Source organism: Hylobates moloch, unplaced genomic scaffold, assembly GCF_009828535.3.
Source record: "Hylobates moloch isolate HMO894 unplaced genomic scaffold, HMol_V3 SCAFFOLD_13, whole genome shotgun sequence".
Lineage (NCBI taxonomy): Eukaryota > Metazoa > Chordata > Mammalia > Primates > Hylobatidae > Hylobates > Hylobates moloch.
This window is the reverse complement of record NW_026652288.1, coordinates 19,570,174-19,592,726: the sequence shown is the minus strand read 5'-3', so window position 1 is coordinate 19,592,726 and position 22,553 is coordinate 19,570,174. Positions and strand designations below refer to the sequence as shown.

Genomic DNA, 22,553 nt, shown 5'->3' with positions numbered 1-22,553 from the left:
AACTTTAAAGTAGTTTTTTCCAATTCTGTGAAGAAAGTCATTGGTAGCTTGATGGGGATGGCATTGAATCTATAAATTACCTTGGGCAGTATGGCCATTTTCACGATATTGATTCTTCCAACCCATGAGCATGGAATGTTCTTCCACAAGAGAAAGCAGGAAAGATCCAAAATTGACACCCTAACATCACAATTAAAAGAACTAGAAAAGCAAGAGCAAACATTCAAAAGCTAGCAGAAGGCTAGAAATAACTAAAATCAGAGCAGAACTGAAGGAAATAGAGACACAAAAAACCCTTCAAACAATTAATGAATCCAGGAGCTGGTTTTTTGAAAAGATCAACAAAATTGATAGACCGCTAGCAGGACTAATAAAGAAGAAAAGAGAGAAGAATCAAATAGATGCAATAAAAAATGAAAAAGGGGATATCACCACCAATCCCACAGAAATACAATCTACCACCAGAAAATACTACAAACACCTCTACGCAAATAAACTAGAAAATCTAGAAGAAATGGATAAATTTCTCGACAAATACACCCTCCCAAGACTAAACCAGGAAGAAGTTGAATCTCTGAATAGACCAATAACAGGCTCTGAAATTGTTTCAATAATCAATAGCTTACCAACCAAAAAGAGTCCAGGACCTGATGGATTCACAGCCGAATTCTACCAGAGGTACAAGGAGGAACTGTTACCATTTCTTCTGAAACTATTCCAATCGACAGAAAAAGAGGGAATCCTCCCTAACACATTTTATGAGGCCAGCATCGTCCTGATACCAAAGCCTGGCAGAGACATAACCAAAAAAGAGAATTTCAGACCAATATCCTTGATGAACATTGATGCAAAAATCCTCAATAAAATACTGGCAAACTGAATCCAGCAGCACATCAAAAAGCTTATCCACCATGATCAAGTGGGCTTCATCCCTGGGATGCAAGGCTGGTTGAACATACGCAAATCAATAAATGTAATCCAGCATATAAACAGAACCAAAGACAAAAACCACATGATTATCTCAATAGATACAGAAAAGGCCTTTGACAAAATTCAACAATGCTTCATGCTAAAAACTCTCAATAAATTAGGTATTGATGGGACGTATCTCAAAATCATAAGAGCTATCTGTGACAAACCCACAGCCAATATCATACTGAATGGGCAAAAACTGGAAGCATTCCCTTTGAAAACTGGCACAAGACAGGGATGCCCTCTCTCACCACTCCTATTCAACATAGTGTTGGAAGTTCTGGCCAGGGCAATCAGGCAGGAGAAGGAAATAAAGGGTACTCAATTAGGAAAAGAGGAAGTCAAATTGTCCCTGTTTGCAGATGACATGATTGTATATCTAGAAAACCCCATTGTCTCAGCCCAAAATCTCCTTAAGCTGATTAGCAACTTGAGCAAAGTCTGAGGATACAAAATCAATGTACAAAAATCACAAGCATTCTTGTACACCAATCACAGACAGCCAAATCATGAGTGAACTCCCATTCACAATTGCTTCAAAGAGAATAAAATACCTAGGAATCCAACATACAAGGGATGTGAAGGACCTCTTCAAGGAGAACTACAAACCACTGCTCAATGAAATAAAAGAGGATAATGATTTTCTTTTAATGTGTATGGCAGTATATTGGATACAGTATTGCAAAAATTATTAAATCTAAGAAATTAAAAACCCATTGCATTATTTCTGAGAACCTGAGAACTAGTCATTATTTTTCATATTGGACATTTAGCCTAAGCAATTAAATATTAATGCCTGTTGCCTTTTGAGTGTTTGCATTTTGCTAAGGTCTTTGGGTGATAATAGCAAATATGAGAAATAATGACCTCAAAGACTTTATACTCTATGGCTTAGGGTCTTGATAACCTACTCACTTAGATATATTGACACACTTCAACTTCATGTCTTATATTCATTGCTACATAGGCATGTTTATATGTTTTATATGTGTATATGTTTATATACACATATATACATACACATTAGTGTTCCTTGTTAAAAAGCTTAGCTTAAAATTATTAACAGACTCTCATCACATAAATATCTCTTGTTTATTAGAAGCATAACAGTCTTTAAGAGGTAAATTTTGTCAGTCTTCAGATTATATGCTTTTTCTTTTAATATCCAAAGTTTTAACATAGAATCATAATGGTGATAGGGTTAATCTCAAAGTAATTTTTACCACAGGTAGACTGTTTTTTAAAATAAAACTAAATGTAAATCCTTCTTCATAAAATGGCAAATACTTGAGGGCATGACTATTTGTATTTTTGAGTCTCAAAACCCTTTTTTTTTTGTAGTCTCGCTGGCTGAGATTTTAACAAACAGTTCTTTCATTGGCCTGCAGTGAACACGGCCAAAGACTCAACATTTTTGTTTCATACGTATCCTGTAAAATTTCTTTTTTAAAGTTTCTATGCCAAATGTTTATGAGGACTAGAGGATAAAACAAAAAAAGTCTATGAGTGATACTCTTCTAGAATTTATTATTTTTGTTTTGCCACCTACTCTTCCTCTTTACAATTTTTGTAGAAACTTTAAAAAGAACTTTATAGATTATTATAGAAGTGTAGTTTGTGGGATTCTGTTATACTCTACACATGAGAGTTAGGTATCTTTTTTTGGTGTTCTTTTCTTGAGCACTCATAATACCTTGGGTGTGCTTCCATCCAAAATACCTCTTAACCTGCACTGTGGTTATTAATTTTCTTGTCTATCTTCCCCACTAGACTTTGAACTTCTTAAAGATCTACGTCTAATTAACTTCTGTATCCCCATGACCTAACACTGCCTTGGCCCATAATAAATGTTTATTGAATGCATGGAAATTATTTATTTTCTATCATGTAAATAAAAAATGATGATTCATTTATTTAGCAAACTATCAATGAGTATGTACTGTTTCAGGTACTGTACTGGTCACTGGGAATAATAAGAAATTAATTATGACATTTCCTGTGGGATTTCTGAACAAATAATTAAAACCTAGTTAATTCATTGAACAGTGATTTATTGCTTCCCTACTGCGTGCTAGGTATTGCTCTAGGTGCCAGGTCAATGGTTATTGGTGCATAAGGATGTCAGAGACATCTTTCTTCTTAGAGAAGGTTTCATTTGAGCTGAGTTTCGAAAAGTAAGTATTTCTTTAGGTGATATTTCAAGGAAAGAAAACGGCATTTGCAGAGGAATGAAGGCATGGAAAGTGGCCATCAAGTACCAGTTTGCCTATGCTGCAGCCATTTTAGTGGGAGCACATGGGCAGCTTTCTAATGATGGTATCTAACACGTGCACTAGGTTTTCCATATATTTCAGAGAAAGTTAATTTGATGAAAACATTTCAGTGAAATTTCAATTTACCAGCACTTGAAAGGGCTGAGAAATGAATAAATGGGAAAGTGGGTGAACATTACAGATATAGGCATTTATTTCATGCCTTAGCATTAAAATATTACATGAAGGTTTTATTTATATGTGAATTCCAAGATTGTTTTAAATTATTTTACATTCTTGCTTGGCTAGTAATGACTGCCTGTTAGCATTACAAAGTTCAGTTAATGAAAGCATAATTATTTTCTTAAAAACTTTTTTTCCAAGCTGGGCACGGTGGCTCACTCCTGTAATCCCAGCACTTTGGGAGGCTGAGGCGGGTAGATCACCTGAGGTCAGGAGTTCAAGACCAGCCTGGCCAAAATGGCAAAACTCCATCTCTACTAAAAATACAAAAATTAGCCGGACATGGTGGCATGTCCTGTAATCCCAGCTACTCGGGAGGCTGAGGCAGGAGAATTGCTTGAATTTAGGAGGCAGAGGTTGCACTGAGCCAAGATCGTGCCACAGCTCTCCAGCCTGGGTGACACAGCAAGACTCCGTCTCAAAAAAAAAAAATCCGATAACCTTTCTAGATATTTCAAATTTTTTTCTTTTCAGATATTGAACAGTCGAAAAGGGCATGGAGGGCCTTCATCTTGGCTGTGTTCTTGTCCTAAAACATTCTATCTGTTAAAATTTTGTTTTGCTTTTCCTAGAAGCTTAGTCTAGATGGGATGAATCTTAATAAAGATCTAGCAAAATATATATAGATAGGATTATCTACCCATATGAATTTGCTGAAATTACCACCTTACTGATTCAAAAGAACATATTTTTTCAGATATATTTGTATCTTTTGTAGTAACTGAGATTTTATATATGGTTTTATTATAAAATCCTGTGTAGGTGATAAAAGTGAAAAGAACAATAGCAACCATGTCTAACTAATACTTCTTAATCCTTAGTGAGGGTCAGTCTGCTCTAGTAGTTAAGAGCAGTTTCTGGAGCCAGATTGACCAGGTTTGTGTCCAGCTCTACTACTTTCTAGCTGTGTGATATGGGCAAATTCACATGCCTCAGTTTCTTTATCTGCTAAATGAAGACAATAACGCCTACCTTATAGGGAAGTTGTGAGTTAATATGTGTTATACATTTAGAACACTGCCTGTCATATTTTTAAACATTCAATAAATACTATCTTTTAAAAGTATTATTAAGCATTTACTCTATGCCAGGCACTGTGCTATGCTATAATATATATTATATTTATATTTATATTGTTATCTCTCTTAAACTTTAAGACAGCTCTGTAGGGTTGGCATTATTATTATCTTCAACTTACAGTAAGTAAACTGAGAGAACAAATAATTTATTCAAGGCCACAGAATTAACAAGTGCCTGTCATTTGAATCCAAGAAGTCTGACTCTTACCTTGAACCACTAACATTTTAATTTTGAAGTAATCAGGCTAATGATAAACCCTTGTGAGTATTTAGGATCTATCAAAAAGAAAGGAAAATGAGTGTAATTTATAATTGTAGGTAAACATTGGTTGGAAGAATGCTTTTATATACTTAGGAAAAAATGATATTTTATTAGAAAGCAGTTAAGGTGTGCAAACTTGCTTCAGATTACACTAAGGGCATAATAGTTACCAGCATTAAAGTATCCATGGTGGAGTTTACTAAATATTTAACAAATGTCTTAAGATTTAGTGAAGACCAGGTCAGGGAAAGGAGAGCACAGCCTGACCTGGCAGGAGTGCACCTTGGAGGCTTTGCTGTCAGTCTCCATGCCTGGCTTTCAGCAAAGTGCTCCTTCCAAGAAAGGCTTTGAGCTCCCTCCAGAGGTTGGTAATAGTACACATTTTGAATGAAAACTTGACAGTTACAGTGAAAAAAGAATTAAAAAAAGAAATTACTCAGTTGGACTGAGTTATTTATCATATAAAAATTATTGAATTCGAATTCCTGAGTTGTTAACCCAGTCAATTAACATCATACCATCAGACTAGTTTCTAATTCTTTGTTCAGTTTCTAAGTCTCTTGCTGCCTCAAATGTCCTTTGTCTGCACTCTGGCAAGAACTCTATAAATGGTACCTCCTAGTAACATTATGTCTTTATTCCGGCCATATTAATGATTACATTGCATAGTATTTATAATAGAGAAATTAAGTTTTACACTGTTTTGATTGTTCAGGAATTTAGAAAACAGGTAGTATAATCTGTTTATGAAGGAGTTTTTTGCTTTTATGTATTTTGTATGAGTGTTTAATTTTATGTTGTTTATTTTGTGTTTTGTGACCCTGGGCAAATTGTTCTACTTCTTTAAACCTCTGTTTATTTATCTATAAGATGGATTTGATGAGACTATCTACTTCATAAAAGCATATACAGTAGGAGCTCAATTAAATGTTCTCTAAGAAATGGGCAGATGAAAAGAATTATTTGCTTAGTAGAATATATTTCCAATACATATTAGGAATATTACAAATTATTTGTTTAGAAGAATATATTCCTTAGGAAGGGACTTGGGAGATTTTTCTTTTCTAAATTAGAGTAGAAATATAAGATGTGGCCGGGCGGGGTGGCTCATGCCTGTAATCCCAGCACTTTGGGAGGCTGAAGTGGGCAGATGGTGAGGTCAAGAGATGGAGACAATCTGGTCAACATGGTGAAACCCCGTCTCTACTAAAAATACAAAAATTAGCTGGGCGTGGTGGCGTGTGCCTGTAGTTTCAGCTACTCCGGAGGCTGAGGCAGGAGAATTGCTTGAACCCGGGAGGCAGAGGTTGCAGTGAGCCGAGATCACACCACTGCACTCCAGCCTGGGAGACAGAGTGAGACTGTGAACCCGGTAGTAATTGGTAGTGGGGATGGGAGGAAGGAGTGGGATTTTATTTATTCATTTTTCAATTAATGGATATTTGAGTTGTTTCTACTTTTGATCATTATAAATAACGTTGTTATGAACATCAGCATTTGAGTTTTTGTGTGGACGTGTTTTTATTTTTCTTGGGTACATACCTAGGAGTGGAATTGCTGAGGTATATAGTAACTCTGTATTTAACATTTTGAGGAGTTGCTGAACTGTTTTCCAAAGTGGACACACCATATTACATTCCCAGATTTCTCCATAACCTTGCTAACACTTGTTACTGTCTGACTGTTTGATTCTAGCCATCCTAGTGGGTGTGAGGTGGTATCTCATTGTGGTTTGATTTGCACTTCCCGATGGCTAATGTTGTTGATCATCTTTTTCATATGCTTATTGGCCATTTGTGTATCTTCACTGTAGAAATGTCTATTTGTATCCATTGCTCACTTTTAAATTGGGCTATTTGTCTTTATTACTGAGTTGTAAGAGTTCTTTATATTTTCTAGATAAAATTTCTTTTCAGATACATGATTTGCAAATATTTTCTCTCATTCTATGGGTTGTCTTTACTTTCTTGATAGTGTCCTTTGAAGCACAAATGTTTTTAATTTTAATGAAGTCTAATTTATCTAATTTTTCTTTTGTCATTTGTGTTTTTGGTGTCATATCTAAGAAGCCAATTATTGCCTGACCAAAGGTCATAAAGATGTATTCCCAAGTTTTCTTTTAAGTGTTTATGGTTTTAGCTCTTGCATTTGAGTCTTTGATTTATTTTGAGTTAGTATCTTTGTATGATGCTACAAGCTTTTGATTCTTTTCTGATTTCAGAGACTGTGTGGGTATTTTGAGACTATGTGAGGGTATATGGTCTATAAAATGAGGGGTTGAACTCCGTGATTACTAAAGGCCTTAGCAGCACAAGCATTCTGCAATTCTGTGTAACTGTAAATTATCTTAATGTTATTTTTAACAGTACCACTGTTTGTTGCAATGACCAAAACCCATGTGATAGCAGCCTCGAAAGAAGCATTTTATACCTGGCAATATCGTGTGGCAAAGAAGCTCACAGCATTGGAAATTAATCAGATCACACGGTCTCAAAAAGAAGGGAGAGAAAGGTATATCTTTTGATACATACTTTTTAGCAGCTCAACCATATCACATTTAAGTCAGACATAGTAATTGTAAATTGTCATGCTTGATAACTGTAGTGTCTTGATTAGTAGAAATGTTTTTTCAATTAATTTGATTATCTTTAAAATTTATGTGTTTAAATTTATTAAAATAAAAGAGAAGTAGCATGGTGTAATAAAGCCCTTAGAGATAAAGAGTGGAAAGCTGTGTTTTTGTAAGGAAATGGCTGTCCTCACTTACCCTCCCCACCAGATTAGAGTTAATATGCTATACTAAAATATGATTATTCACTTGAGATCGAAGGATCTAACTAAGGGTTTATTCCTATACGTTAATGGTGTAGGTCTTCCCAAGAGGGTGGGGTGATTCTAATATCAGTGACCAGAGGAAAGGCAGGCCTTTAGACACACATATGGAAGAAGTCTTTAGGTGGGGTGAACTGGGGACTTAGCTTCTTTTTCTTGCCCTGGTTTCCAAGGATTCTGGAGTTGGAATTACTTCTAGTGAGTGGGGTGAAAAGGGCTCTGCCACATAGTAGATAGGTTAGAAGCCAGGATAGAGGGATTCCCCACAGTAAGTCTGTAAGTGAAGAAGCATTTACTGTGTTTTGTAAGTTATGTTGTCTCCATTAGTGATACTCTGTGTTTGCTGCTCTTCTGTTGTTACTCTAAGCCTGTAAGGAAAGCATTTTGTTGAATGTTTTAACCTAAGGATTCTTAATGGGGATACAGGCCTGTGTTGGCGGAAGTGAGTGGTAGTCACGACAGAAATGCTAGGTGTTTTTTCAAATCATTATCCTCCCTCATATCCTTGAGATCTTAAAGCAGACTCCCCTTGCCTTCCGTTTAAGACTCACTCGTGTGCTAAGATAGGAGATGGATCCTCAGTAAAAGTATGTTGGGTATGCGAATTCATGTTGGAGGCAGGAAAAAAACATTGAAAAATGTTATATCTTTTGTTCTCGGTGGTGCTGGAAGACCAAATGGAAAGAATCCTTGGCCTCTTTGAGGACAGCATGTGGTAGTCCTCATGCTGGTAGGAGTTACCGTGGTAGCAATAATAAGCAGAGGCCTGCAATCTTGTGGGAGAAGGTAGATCTTAGGACAAAGTTGAGGCAAAAAGCCTAGCCTCTCCAGAGTGTCTTATAGCTGCTAAAGAGATTTTGACTTTTGTTTAAATCCAGAAGGCAGCATTTCCTTATATTTCTGTCTGGGATATGTGTACTGGTTTGAATAACTTTGAGTAGGTTCCCCCTAGAACTCAGTTTCCTCATCTCTAAAGTACAGTTGATGATGGTGATAACAGCCAACATTTATTGGGTACTTCTTACATGCCAGACACTTTCATAAATCTAATCAGTGCTCATTATTCTTGTTTTGCAGAGAGGAAACAGACACATGAGTTTAAAGTATTTGCCAGAGGTCACCAGTGGAAGCTAAATAATGTGTACACATGGACATAGAGTGTGGAATAATAGACATTGGAGACTCAGAAGGGTGGGAGGGTAGTAGGGGGTAAGGGATAAGAAATTACTTAATGTGTACAATGTACATTACTTGGGTCATGGTTGCACTAAAAGCCCAGACATCACCACTACTCAATATATCCATATAACAGAACTGTACTTCTCTACCCCTTAAATTTATTTTAAAATAATAATACAGGTACAGGTACTAGAGAGACAGTGGATGTCCAAAAGTGATACCTCTTCCTAACACAGGAAAGGGTAGGAAAGGCTTCTTTACTTCAGCGCAGAAGTTCCATTAATTAGAACCTCCTAAATCCACTTAAATTTTACTTGTATTAAACACATTGATAGAAGAGAAATTTTGGAGAAACAACAGAGAAAGTTAGTGAATTAGATGTTACTCTTCACTGGTGTTCAGATGGAGAGTAAAGTAAAATATCTCTCTGGGCTTAATGAAATTCATCGGGAATATATGATGAAATGTTCAGATATGTTTTTGGTACAGCTTTCAGGAACATATCATTCATATAACTAGTAAACACCTGGTAGATAATTTTTATCTTCAGTAAGATTTAACTGTGTTGAGAACTCTCTAAAATAATCAGAATTTTTATATTAAATAACAGTATTAATTGATGTTATCCAATCGTTTATTCCAGAGATTATGAAATAGTATAAACTATACTTAAACTTTCTTTGAAATTCTGATCTTTTTTGCAGAATTTATCATGTTGATGATACCCCTTCTGGATCAATGGATGGTGTGCTTGATTATAGTAAAACCATTCAAGTAGGTGATTTTAATTTTTCTAGAAAATGTTAAATCTGTAGATTTGAAATATTATAATTTTATTTTTAAACCTGAAAAATAATTTGTTTCCAGTGAATAGGATATTATTTTAGCAATTCTTTAAAAAAATTCTCTTCTGTAAGCTTTTTCCTAGATCTTAAAAATTTTTGAACTAAAATAAAGATGGTAGATGTTGATAAGTAGCTAATATACTACTTAGAAAAGTATATTATCTAAAAATGTTGGAAAACATAACTCCTCCTCTCCTCCTCACACCTTCCCATCTGTCTCTTTATCTGTCTATCAGTTGACCATGGATTGGTCTGTCACCCCTGGCATATTAGTGAGTGTACATATTTTGCAGATAATATAGTTAACTGTTTCTTTATGAAAATGTGCTTTTGTTTACAAACTAATATAATTTGCTATTTCAGTAAATAGTTTTTGAAATGATTTTCTCAGAGTATTTAAAGTAATGCCTATTGTTTATAAAACTGTTGTCTTATTTCTTATCTGATGCTCAAAACTCTGTAAGTCAAGCAGCATGTCATCTCCTCTCTTACAGGTTAGAAAACTGATAGAGAAGTTCACTGATTTACTCGAGATCATAAAATGATTAAGTAACAAAGCAAGGGTGCAAGCTTAATTTTTTGACAGCAGATCTAGTGATGTATCTACTAGAATATGCAAGAGTTCATCTAGTCATCTACGTATCCATTTTTTTCAATTAAGTATTTTTTGAATGTCTATTAAGTGTGAGACATTGGATTAGGTGCTGGGAATCTACTGGTGAATAAGAAACAGTCGCTTTAATAGGGAACTTTTGGGAAATTGATTCATCATCAACCAGCTTTTCTCCTGTACCCTCGTATAAATTAAAATAGATGCCATCTTAAAAACAGCAGAAATTTCCATTGTCAACCACATATTTTCTTCCAGCTACTACCTTCTCTCTTCCTCCTTTCATAGCTGAGTTTCTTGAAAAACTATTCTGTATTCATCTTTCCCCTACTTTTCATTCCATCTGCACTTCATTGCATTCTGGTTTCCAGAAAACTTTGAATTGCCAAGTCTGATAGGTCTTTTTCTGTCTTTATATTATTTGATCTACACATTACATTTAATATTTTTAATGACTACTTTTTTCTTCTTGGCTTTCATGAAACTACACTCCTGGCTTTATCTCTAGCTTTTCCTTCTGAGTCTTCTTTGTCAAGGGTTCATCTATGCATCAGTTATTGTGATATTCCCTAATGTCTAGCCCTAAGCCATCTACCTTTTTTTAAAAAACCTGTTAATACACTCTTCTTAGTGTTCTTAATGAAATCCACCCCTTTAACCATATGCCAATGACTCTAATATGTATATTTCCAATGTTGAGTTTTTTCAATTTCTGAATAACATGTTTCTTGCCGTCTGGATAGCAAGAAATTGAGCAGCTCAAAAGCCCCCCAAGTTTAATTTGCCTGAGGCTGAACTCAGCTTCCCTCCCAATTCATTTCTCCATATATATTCTATATATCAGTGGTTGGCTTCACTATCTCTGCAAGAATCATGAGAACTCATTTTCTCTTGCTTTCCACATCTAGTAAATCACCAAGTCCTCTGGATTCTGTCTCCTAAATTTCCCTCAAATTGGCTTTCCCCTTTCCATCTCTGTATCAGTTTGGTCTACCATTAGTTTCTGCCTAGATCACTGCAATAATTTCCATCCAGCACTGCCCAATAGAACTTCTTGTGATAATGGAAATAATGCATATCTTTGTTCCCCAGTGCAGTAGCCATTAGCCATATGTGGCTATTGAGTACTTAAAATATGGCTAGTTAAACTGAAGAACTGAATTTTAAATTGTATTTCACTGTCATTAATTGAAGTTTACATTTAAATGGTGACATCAGGTTAGTGGCTACCATATTGAACAGTACAGAATCGTCTCTCTACTTTCAGTTTTCCCCATCCCCACTATGCCAATCCATTTATTATACTTCTGGCCACTGCAACCTTTCTAAAATATAAATTTAATCATGTTACGTATAGTTCCTCCCCTCCCCAATTACAAGCTTTCTGTAAGTTCCCATATTTTTCAGAATAAAGTATAAATAGCCACAACTACTCCTCCTTCCTGGCCCACTTCCCAGTGTATTCCTCAGATACCAGCTGTGGCAAACAACTTGAAATTTCCTGACTATATCATGCTGGTTTTTAAAATTTTTTATTAAAAAACATTTTATCTTGAGATAATTGTAGGCTAATAGAAAATTGCAAAAAGAGTCCCTTCACTCAGCCTTCTTCAGTGGTGACATCTGATGTAAGTGTAGTTGAGTATTAAAACCAGGAAACTGACATTGGCTTAGTACTGTAACTAGACTATGAGCGTATTCAGTTTTCAGTTGTTTTTACATGTGCTAATAGGTGTGTGTGTAGGTTTATCTAGTTTTATCACCATAAGGGATCTTACCTCTTTCGTCTTCATTTTCTTTTTCTTTTTTTTTTTTGAGACAGCATCTTGCACTGTTGCCCAGGCTGGAGTGCAGTGGCGTGATCTCGGCTCACTGCAGCCTCTGCCTCCTGGCTTCAAGCGATTCTCCTGCCTCAGCCTCCCAAGTACCTGGGCGTAGCCCCATTCTTGTCCCCTGGCAATCACTAATATGTTCTCCATCTCTATAGTTTTGTTACTTTGAGAATGTTTTATGAATAGAATCATATAGTATGTCACCTTTTGAGATTGGCTTTTTCACTAAGCGTAATGCCCTAGAGACTTGTCCAGGTTGTTGCAGTGCAATGCCTTCTTACATTTCCTCAATTTAGTATGTGCTGGCCCTTCTGCTGTCTGTTTCTCTTTTAGGCCTGAGCTCAGGTTTTTGCCTGTCTTGGTGTAAGTTAGATATTCCTTTCTCTGTGCTTTCATAACCTCTGTTTCTGCCTCTTCTTTTATCATACTGTCCTGCAATGAGGTGTTTAGTTCACTGTCTTCCTCAATAGACTTTTCGGTAATCTCTGAGGATAAAGATTTCATCTGAGTATCTCTAGTGCTTAGTTCAGTGGTTGGCACATAGTAGGTGCTCAGTAAATAAATGTTGGTTAAGTTAAGAAATTATTGACTGCTTAGTGAATTGCATACTACTTTGTACCAGATTAGTTATTCAATAAATGTTTGTTGAATAGTAATGATTGATTAATTTATTTTAGGGCACAAGGGATCCAATTTGTGCCATAACTGCATCAGATAAGATATTGATTGTGGTAAGTTTTACAAAAACTTATTTTATGAATAATAATTGTTTAAATTATAAAAATACGGTAGGAGCCAGGTGTGTGTCCCATGTCTGTAATCACAGTTACTTGGGAAACTGAAGCAGGAGGATTGCTTGAGGCCAGGAGCTGGAGACCAGACTGAGAACATCGTGAAACCTTGTCTCTAAAAAAAAAAAAAATATTACAGTAAAGTTTTGAATATCATCTTATGGGCACCCCAAGTTTTACTGTACCCTGAATATTAGTTCAGTATAAGAAATAAGAAAGTTTTAAAGCTTTCCTCGCTAATTATTAACCGTTTGCAAAAACAGCTGTTTATGAAAGCAGTAGAGTGATGACCAGCCGAGAAGACAGAGTACACTTACAGTTTCTAACGCTGAGTGGAATGAGCCCTGTGGAAGATTGCATGCTGGTGGGGGCAGATTGCATGGTGGTAGTAGGTATTAGAAAGTTTCCTCCTCTGTGTAGCCCGATATTTTATGTTGGAGAAAGTGCTTTGGCTCAGCTACTTTCATAAGACTTAGAATGACGAGGTAGCATGTTTGCCAGCCAGTAAAATAGAGAAGCCTATGGCAAATTTAAGCTGAAATTTTCAAATAGAATCAATGGCATAGTGTCTTTTCTTGAGCTCTGAGATTTGAAGATATTAATTTTAGAAATTAATGTTTACTTTAATACAGTAATGCTGCTCGGGTTATTGCATTTGAATTATGGAAACAAAACCTTAATAGTATATATTCCAGTTTTAGTTACATTCCTCAGCCATGAGCTAATTTTATGGGGGGAAAAATCTTAAGAGCATAGTATTTCTGTAGTATTCCCTCCTTTCTGATAAGCCCTCATGAGACTCATGTTGCAAAAGCAGTGGTTCTCCGATTAAAAAGAGGAGAGTTAAAGATCAACTGTGTGGAGGCTTCCACTTTGTCTCACTGCCATGGCCTGAGGCAGCCAAGGGTTTGAAACCCACAGTTCTCTCATGGCATTGTACTTACTGTTGATCTGTCAACCTTAAGATTTGCCCTGAGTTGTGTATAAAATTACATGCTGCTTTATTTTTTAAACATATTTAAGCTAATACTCATAGTATCCCTGCTTTCAGATCATCTTTCCTTTTGCTAAAAACTAGTATCAGGTGGATGACTAGAGGATAAAAACCTAGACCTTCAGTAACAGCTATATCATATGATCTTCTGTTGATTTTTCATATACATATGTAATTTAACTCAACAAGTACTTTGGTTTAGCTTTTAATGTGCCCTGAATACTAACCTAGATAACAATATAAATAACTTTAGATTTTTTTCCTTGTGATGTAAGAATTTGTGTATTGCCAAAGTGCTAGGTTTCTGACTTCTTTCTTGAACATTACATGAAAAAAAATTAGAATACTTCAGCTGTTTGAAAAAGGTTTAATTAAATTAGTAGGTAAATATATACTTAAGGACAGGATTCATTATCAGAATTGAGAATTTGCTGTGACATCACTTTGGTTTTAAGACAAATGTATAGACATATAGAGAAATAGTTGTAGTTTAATATTATTATGATACACGTATGCTTAAGTAATCAAAAGTAATTTCCATAGGGTCGTGAATCTGGCACCATTCAGAGATACAGTCTACCTAATGTTGGTTTGATTCAAAAATACTCCCTTAATTGTCGAGCCTATCAGTTATCCTTGAATTGCAACTGTAGGTAAGCCTGAAAACTCTGCTCATGTAGTTGTTAGACTTAGAAATGATCAGTTGGGATTGTTAGATTTATATGTAATAAATGTAAAGATGGGTGTGTCTATTATGAACTTGTCTTAAAATTCAGTATGGTTTTATTTTATACTGCATTTGGTTTAAATGTCTTTAATTGGGCGTATGGAAGTACTAGTATAATTTTTTACTCTTAAAGCTTAAAAGCACTGAGACTATTTTATATTTCCTACCAATGGGTTTTGTCTCTGGATACATTTTCCTCAGAAGAGAGCAAAATGGAGAGTAGTCCATATCTTGTATCAAATTTATTTAGCAAAATTTTAAGCCATTTCTACTGTATTCCAGGTTTCTGATAATCTGATTTTGAAGAAGAATGGCTATAGGTAATTATTCTCATGATTGCTGATAGTAATTTTATAGTTTTTTATTTTCTCTAATTGCATTGTTTTTAGCCGTCTTGCTATCATAGACATCTCAGGAGTTCTGACTTTCTTTGACTTGGATGCTCGAGTAATGGACAGTACAGGACAGCAAGTAGTTGGAGAGTTGTTAAAATTGGAACGAAGAGATGTCTGGGATATGAAGTGGGCCAAAGATAATCCTGATTTGTTTGCAATGATGGAGAAGACAAGAATGTATGTTTTCAGAAGCTTGGATCCTGAGGTAAAAACAAGAAATGAGTGTTAACAGTCTATAAATAATGAGCCAAATATATTCCCCTTTGTTTCTTTAAGAAGTTTGTTGAATAGCAGTGCCAACACGGCTGCATGAATTTCTGAAAATAAATAGGAACATTTCTGTGGATTTTAAAAATATTTGGTCTTAGGTGAGAAAATACTTATCTATTAAATATTCTCTGTTTTCCCTGAAAGGTACTTCCTAGGCATTTATTTATCTGTTCTTTTTAAAAGGTGGAGCCATGGTCACTAGTCTTTTTTTCCCTTGTCAAACTTAAGAAAACAAAGAAAGTTAGTAGTCTTATTTACCAGAATTTCTCAAAATAACCTAATAAAAAAACATAGTTTTCAAATTTCCTTGTCCATTCATTCTTTTCTGTCTCTTTATTCACTTTATTCTGTGCTTACTTTGTCTTATTTATATTTACATTTACCATATCTTTCACAAATCTGTGTTCTTTCTTAACCCAGATATTCTTACAAATATGCAAGTGCAGGCAGGGATTAATCTCTCTTTTGGGTATGAGGAAGCCCCCTTTGTTCTCATTTTTAAGGTTACATTTTGATTTTCTGCCTGTGGCTCACATCAGCTAATTTCTATGCTCTGGACTTTCCTGTCACTTAGTCTACTCTGGCCAACTGTCAGCTGTTGTATTTAGGAAATACAAAATAATCTGAGTGGTAACCTCATCAAAACATCATTAAGAAGGTAAATCTTTTAAATGACTTTTGAATTAGTAACGGATTTTCAATTTGGAATTTTCTGTACTCCTGCTGCACTCTACTCTTGTGAATAATAAGGAATAAGTTAATAAATGCGTTATATCATTAATTTCCATTTGTTTGCATGTATAGCTTCCTTCTTGGGAAGAAATTGCACGCTTGGGCCCCTGAGCTGCCAAAGGGTTTCTGGAGTAATTTATTTAGTGGTAAACTGTTTGCCCCTTTAATATCCTAAATTATTTTCACATTTCCCCATTTGAGTCCTACTCAGGAATTTTGGATGTAAAATGCCCTGATGTAAAGTGCTCTCAAAGGCTCTGTTAAAGCTTTTGCAAGTCTTAGGATCTTTGTGATTCTTCGACCCTGAGAAATGGTTCAAAGGAAAGGCATTCAGATTCAGGGCTGCTGCATTTGACCTGTAAGCATGGGTTTCTTTCAAGGGTCCAAGGGAAATTTAATCCTTGCCACAAAACAATTGTGGCAATTTGACAGGTAATCGCGGGATAACCTTGAGGATGGGAGTAGAATACATTTTGAATGTTAGAGTCTTTTTCTGTCCTTAGCCCTGCTCATACGAAGTCACAAATCATATGTTTGGAGAAGGGAGAATGTTTGTTGTATCTGGCTGCTCATAATGTGTCTATAGCACACATGGTCAGTCTGCTACCAAGTGAAATCTTTGCCTGGTGGAAAGAGTTTCTTAAGTAGTTTTAACAGAACAGCCTTTTAAAAACATACTATTTTTTTAATTTGAATTTGTTTTCTGGTTTGGCATGTAGTTCGATTTCTGTTAGATTTAGAGCTAGATGGATTTCTTACAACCTTCCCACTGTCTGGATTTCTTTATAAATGATGCTGTTCTGTTCTTTTCATTCACAAGGACACTGGCTTACTGTGGTCACAGCTGGTTTAGCTACTCTGCTCATTTGCTCTTCTAGCTGCTTATTGATCATGTAAGAACATGATCTCTTCAAAGCAGGGAAGATCTGTTTTACAGGATCTGCTGAGTTACATTTAATAGTATGTTCCTTCAGGATATAGTATTCTGTATTGTTATTTAGGAGATAAGTTATTGTTTGACAGCTAATAACAGAATATATTTTTATCCATTTGAGTGTTGTTAAGAATTCTAGATTCATACCTTTATTTAAGCTGTAAATCTTCAGATTATTTGAGAGAAAAAGATGCTATCTGTGTGCAAAGTTTTAATTCACTGATAAAGCACATTTTCTTTGAGAATTAGGAGATGAATATTTAATGTTGATACTCCCCGCTTGATCATTTTCATCTCCAGTGACCCTCTGAAGGTACTGATTGCACTCTTTTGTTCTTTTTCTTGGCTCTTCCTTCTCATTGGCACTACAATTTCATATTCATGTTTCTTTCATATCTCATAATTTCATCAGACTCTCATTTTTGTACATTTGCTTCTTTTTCAAACAAGGGGCTCCCAAACTTTTGAATATATGCTCTTATATATACATATTTATTTAGAAATTATTTACATGACCTACCATATTAATATATTATGAATCATGCCCCAAAATAGAAATTTTAAAAGAATGAGAAAAATAAATTTTACTGGATGACATAACTTTATTTTTATAAGTCATGCTAATTGCTATGGTTCATGCGAATGCTACATTAGCTAGTATATCAGCATAATGCACATTTTAGAGCAAGGTTTTGTTAACTTAGTGGATAAAAGTCTCATGTTTCAAATAGTCTACTTGATAACTTTGGCCTTTTAGCTGACTTTTGGTCAGACCTGATAGGATTGTCATTGTTTTCACGTTGTAATGTGACTGACACAAGGATCTGTGCTAGGATTAAGAGAGGTGTCAGTTTTGCCTTTCCTTGTTTGCTTGTGCTTGCATTATATTACTTTTAATTTACAAGTTCTTTGCAAGAAGCTTTTTAAGCCACTTGTCGAGTTTGTGAGAGTTAGCTAAAATTAGGTGATACAATCCCTCGATTCACTTAGTTAGGTATATGCAAACCTCAGTATATCACAATATGCTAAAATTGTAGGACAAATAAAGGTACTTCAGGATACTCATTATATGGCACATATTATGAGGCCTTCTGACTTGTGTGCCGAATAAGGGTGCCAATATTTCTTGGTGTAGTATAGATTATTAAAGCTTTGGTTACTTTTTTGATAAAAAGAAGTATCTTGCATACTGGTTAGGTGAGACCCTGCTGGTCTGAAACTTCATATTTAAATGAAGTGGGTGGATAGATAGCTAATGAATTTTGGAAACTAAAGAAAATTGGTTAATTCCAGCAGAAGTTGAATTTTTAAAATCTGAATTACATAAATGTATTTACTTATGCATTAATAATCAGATTATTTTTGAAACTTAGTTTTTCATCTCTGTCTCCATCTTTCTCCCTTTCTCTTTGGTAGTATTTTTTTTTTCATGGATCAACTTTTGTGAATTTATCTTTTGATTATCTTGTTTTGTTGCACTGTCTTGCCAAAAATAAAAAAAAATTTCTAATGATAAACATGTTTATACAAAGATCTAGGGCAGCTACTTTACTTTATAATATGCATATCCTATTCTTTATTTCAACAGGCCTATATAACACTAAGATAAGAGACAGACATATAACAGTCTCATTCACTTACATATTGGCAAATAAATCTTCTTAAGAGTAGGAGATATATCAGGAATGCATTCTGGCTTATGTTACAGAGGAGAGACTGTTCAGTGTGGTATGGGATTTCTTTGCTAGAGGACTTACATACAAATATAGTGTTTATCAGCTTTATGAAGAATTAACTTTAATATTGAATTGCATGAATTAGAATTTTCAAGCTATATGACTTTTTATTAATTGAGAAAGTTGGACTGAATATTACATGCTATTAGGGAATTAACATTAATTATTTAAAGTGTGATCATAGTAATGTGGCCATGTAAGAGAAAATTCTTATGTTTTAAAGATATGTACTGCAGTATTTAGGGGTAAAATATGATGTCCATAATTTACTGTATTTACTTTACAGTACTTCACCCAAGAAGTTAAATGAAGCATATTTACCATAATGCTAATTATTTAGGTTATGGGTATATGAGTGTTAATGACATTCTGTCTTTTGTTTACCTGAAAACTCTGATAATAAAATTTAAAAGCATGATTTGTTGGAAGAGAGGAAATTTTGCATAATGAAACATAATTTTTTTTTTTTGTCTTTAAAGGAACCCATTCAGACCTCGGGATATATTTGTAATTTTGAGGATTTAGAAATTAAATCTGTTCTTTTGGATGAGATATTAAAGGTAATTCCTAAAAAGTTACATTTCTGTTGCTAGCTTGACTGGGGATTATTTCTGGACCAGGCAGTGTAGTATCCTGGTTAGCAGTGTGGACCCAGGAGTCAGATATATCTCAGGTCCAGCCCTGCTCTCTTATTGTCCAGCCTTTAGGTGGGTGCCATCATCTTTTTGAGCTTCACTTTACTTTCCTGTAAAATGATGATAAAAATGTATGAGTCTCAGTTATTGCCTTTATAAAATACAGATAATAATACTACTTATAGGATTGTTATTATATAAGATAATGTGTGAAAAGCAATTAGCACAATGCTACGGCCAAGTGAGAGCTAAAAAAATGAGTGCTAATTGTTGTCATTGTTTTTGTAGTAATAACGAGGTACTGAAGAAATATTTAAGAGTTTAGCCTTTTTCTAGTTCTAAGATACTTGAGTAACTATTTTTTAGAGATCTATGTTTCCATTTTTTCCAGGTTTTGTAAAATAATCCTTTTTTCTCTTTTTAAATTCAAGACAGGATTTTGAACCCCTGCATTGGCCTATATTGACCATCCTTTGAGAATTTTTTTTCTCTAAGAATGTACTGAGAGAAGTTTTACCTTCATTTTAGCCAAAGCATTAACTTTTTCTATGTTATATATATATATAGTTTTTGAATTGAGATCGTAGATTTAAAATTTCCAGAAGTTAGTGGCAATTTGGAACAGGTTTGGGTTTGATACGTAAATTATATTTGGATTTGATCTGTAAATTATGGCTCTTTTATTGTGAGCCAGTTTCATTTTCTATGTCATAACCACCATGCAGCAATGGGATGGGCCACCACCTAAAATTTGATTTGGATGTAAAGATTGATGATACCATAGGGACACCAAGAATGTATCTTCCATGATGAAACTTTTAGGGGAGAGAAGGGCAGGCTTCCCAAGCTGTCAGAAATGGCTGGAGAGCACAGGGAAAGGAGACTGGCTTGACGGTGTTTTTGTTGTTGTTTTGTTGTTTAGTAGTCAGGGAGTGGGTCTGGGGTGAGGCTTTTAATGGATAGGGGATTATGTGGTTTGAAACTCACTGGCGCCCCAAAGGAAGGAGTATCTGGGCTTTCTCATTAGCTTGCTCCATGTGAGGCAGAGGGGAAGAGGGAGGGGTGAGGTTTAAAAGCTGTCAGCAGCCAACCATCAAAAATGGAGTCTGGGCTGTTACTACCTAGGATTATGTTACCTCCAGATTTGACTATTTGACTCTTCTCTATATGGATGACACTTTTCTTGTCCTTGTTTAAGGTATATGACTTGTAAAACTAATGAACTTATTTCATTGCCCGTTTAACTTGAATGCAGTACCACCAGATAATATTTTTTCCTTTTCCACATGTGTGAAGAAAGATGTCTATTGTTTTTTTTTTTCAGCAGGGTTTCTCTCTGTTGCCCAGGCTGGAGTGCAGTGGTACCATCATGGCTCACTGTAGCCTCTGCCTCCCAGGCTCAAGTGATCCTCCCATCTTAGCCTCCTGAGTAGCTGGGGTCCCAGGCACAGGCCACCATGCTCGGCTAATTGTTTGTATTTTTTTTTTTTTTGTAGAGATGGGGTTTGCCATGTTGGTCAAGGGTGGTCTTGAACTTCTGGGCTCAAGTGAAATGCTCACTTTGCCCTCCCAAAATGTTAGGATTACAGGTGTGAGCCACCATGCCCAGCTAGAAGATGTCTTTCTGCTTGTCTTCTTTCCCAAAAGATTTAGGGAAAGAAGACATTATTTCTTTCTTTTTTTTTTTTTAATTTTGAATATGTGGTTTTTCCAGTGCGAGGGTAGAATCAAACTAAGGTGACTGAAATATTTTGTCTGCTTTTGTATATTTAATGGTTTGATAAAGAGTGAGCTTCTTGAATCCCTAACATCTAGCAAGGATCTGATACAGAGTTGGTTTTCAGAAAGTGTTGGTTAAATTGATTTTTTAAAATGAATACTTTACTGCTTTTAAACAAATGGCAGAATTATATAGAATTCAAGCAAAACAGAAAAGTACTGAAAAAAGTTAAAAAAAAGAACCCTAAACCCCACAACTCAGATATTTTAGTCACTACCATTAAACATCAGAACATCATTCCTTACAGCTGCAAGTTATGTATGGAAATATAGATTTGATAGATTTAGATGGATGAACAGAAGTAGTTTTATAAAAATGACATCATTGTACAATCTACTTTTTTAGTGTTAATTTAATTAGATAACCTGAAAGTGAGTTTAAAGGAATTCTAGACTTTTAGATAATATTTTTCCACTACAAACAATACCATTTTCCTGGGTTGAGAAGAAAAATTATGAAAAACCAGGTAGTTATTAGTTTAAATTATATTTTAATTTTTAATAGTATTGTCTTTCCACTCTAAAAGATAACATTCTTACATTTTCTTCTTTTTCTCCTTTTGTAGATACATTATTTTTACGTTGTCAAGATTTAGAACATTTAAATTTCATCTTGTAATCCGAATTTCCAGTTGTTTAGTCTTAACAGTTAAATGAAGTCAAAGCTATTAGCCAGGCTTTTTACTACATTTTCTCTGTACGTGAGTTCTTAATTTTGGTTAATCTTTCAGTTGGCTGGATTTCATCATTAGTAGTATTTTTCAAGAAAGGCTCATAATTTCCGATTTCCTTAAGCTCTAGAATGTGTGAAAATGCCTGTGGTGTTGTTGCTGTAATTGATGATTATATTGAATTTTGTGAAGTTTTTTAGATAAAGAAGGCTCTCAGTGGTAAAATGATTTACCCAAAGTTCATCTATTCATTAATTCAGCAACTATTAATTAACAGCCAATAAGACACAGTTCTTGGCCTCGGGTAGAGGAGTTGAGGAGATGGATAAGTAATTCAGTTGCCAGAAAAGAGTTAGGGGTGCTGTGATTCAGTCAGGATGGTACACCTGTTCAAAATTCTGAAGCAGGAGAGCATTAGGTCAGTTCTGAGATGATGAATATTGAATACTGTAAATAGTACAGCTAGGCATTGTGCTGAATCTTTGAGACATGTTATCTCATTTAAGGTGAAAAACCAATCTGAGCAGAGGGAAACAGGGATGCATAACTGTGAGGGACCCCTTCTGCCATTTACCTCTGTCTCCTTTTCCTCATAGGCCGCCTGATTGCCTCAGAGGGACTTTACTTGTGGGTTTTGGATGTTTTCCAAATAACTCAAAAGACCCAAACATGAAGATTTCTCTTCCTTATTTTGCTCACAATATGATGCCACTTTTTTTCTTGTTTTGTTTTGTTCTGGTTTTTAACATAAAAAAGAAACACATACTCTAATGGCAAGTATTT

General features: G+C 35.1%; 1 protein-coding gene across 3 annotated transcripts in view; it reads left to right on the top strand.

Annotated features, from left to right (window-relative positions):
- WDR35 (WD repeat domain 35) overlaps positions 1-22,553 on the top strand; it is an 80,514-nt gene that overhangs the window by 29,934 nt on the left and 28,027 nt on the right. For all 3 annotated transcript variants that reach the window (XM_058426778.1, XM_058426779.1, XM_032172318.2), the window contains exons 12-17: positions 7,175-7,319; positions 9,524-9,593; positions 12,784-12,837; positions 14,435-14,544; positions 15,008-15,218; positions 19,165-19,245. In XM_058426778.1, the coding sequence (XP_058282761.1) occupies positions 7,175-7,319; positions 9,524-9,593; positions 12,784-12,837; positions 14,435-14,544; positions 15,008-15,218; positions 19,165-19,245 (671 nt within the window). The remainder of the gene's footprint in view (positions 1-7,174; positions 7,320-9,523; positions 9,594-12,783; positions 12,838-14,434; positions 14,545-15,007; positions 15,219-19,164; positions 19,246-22,553) is intronic.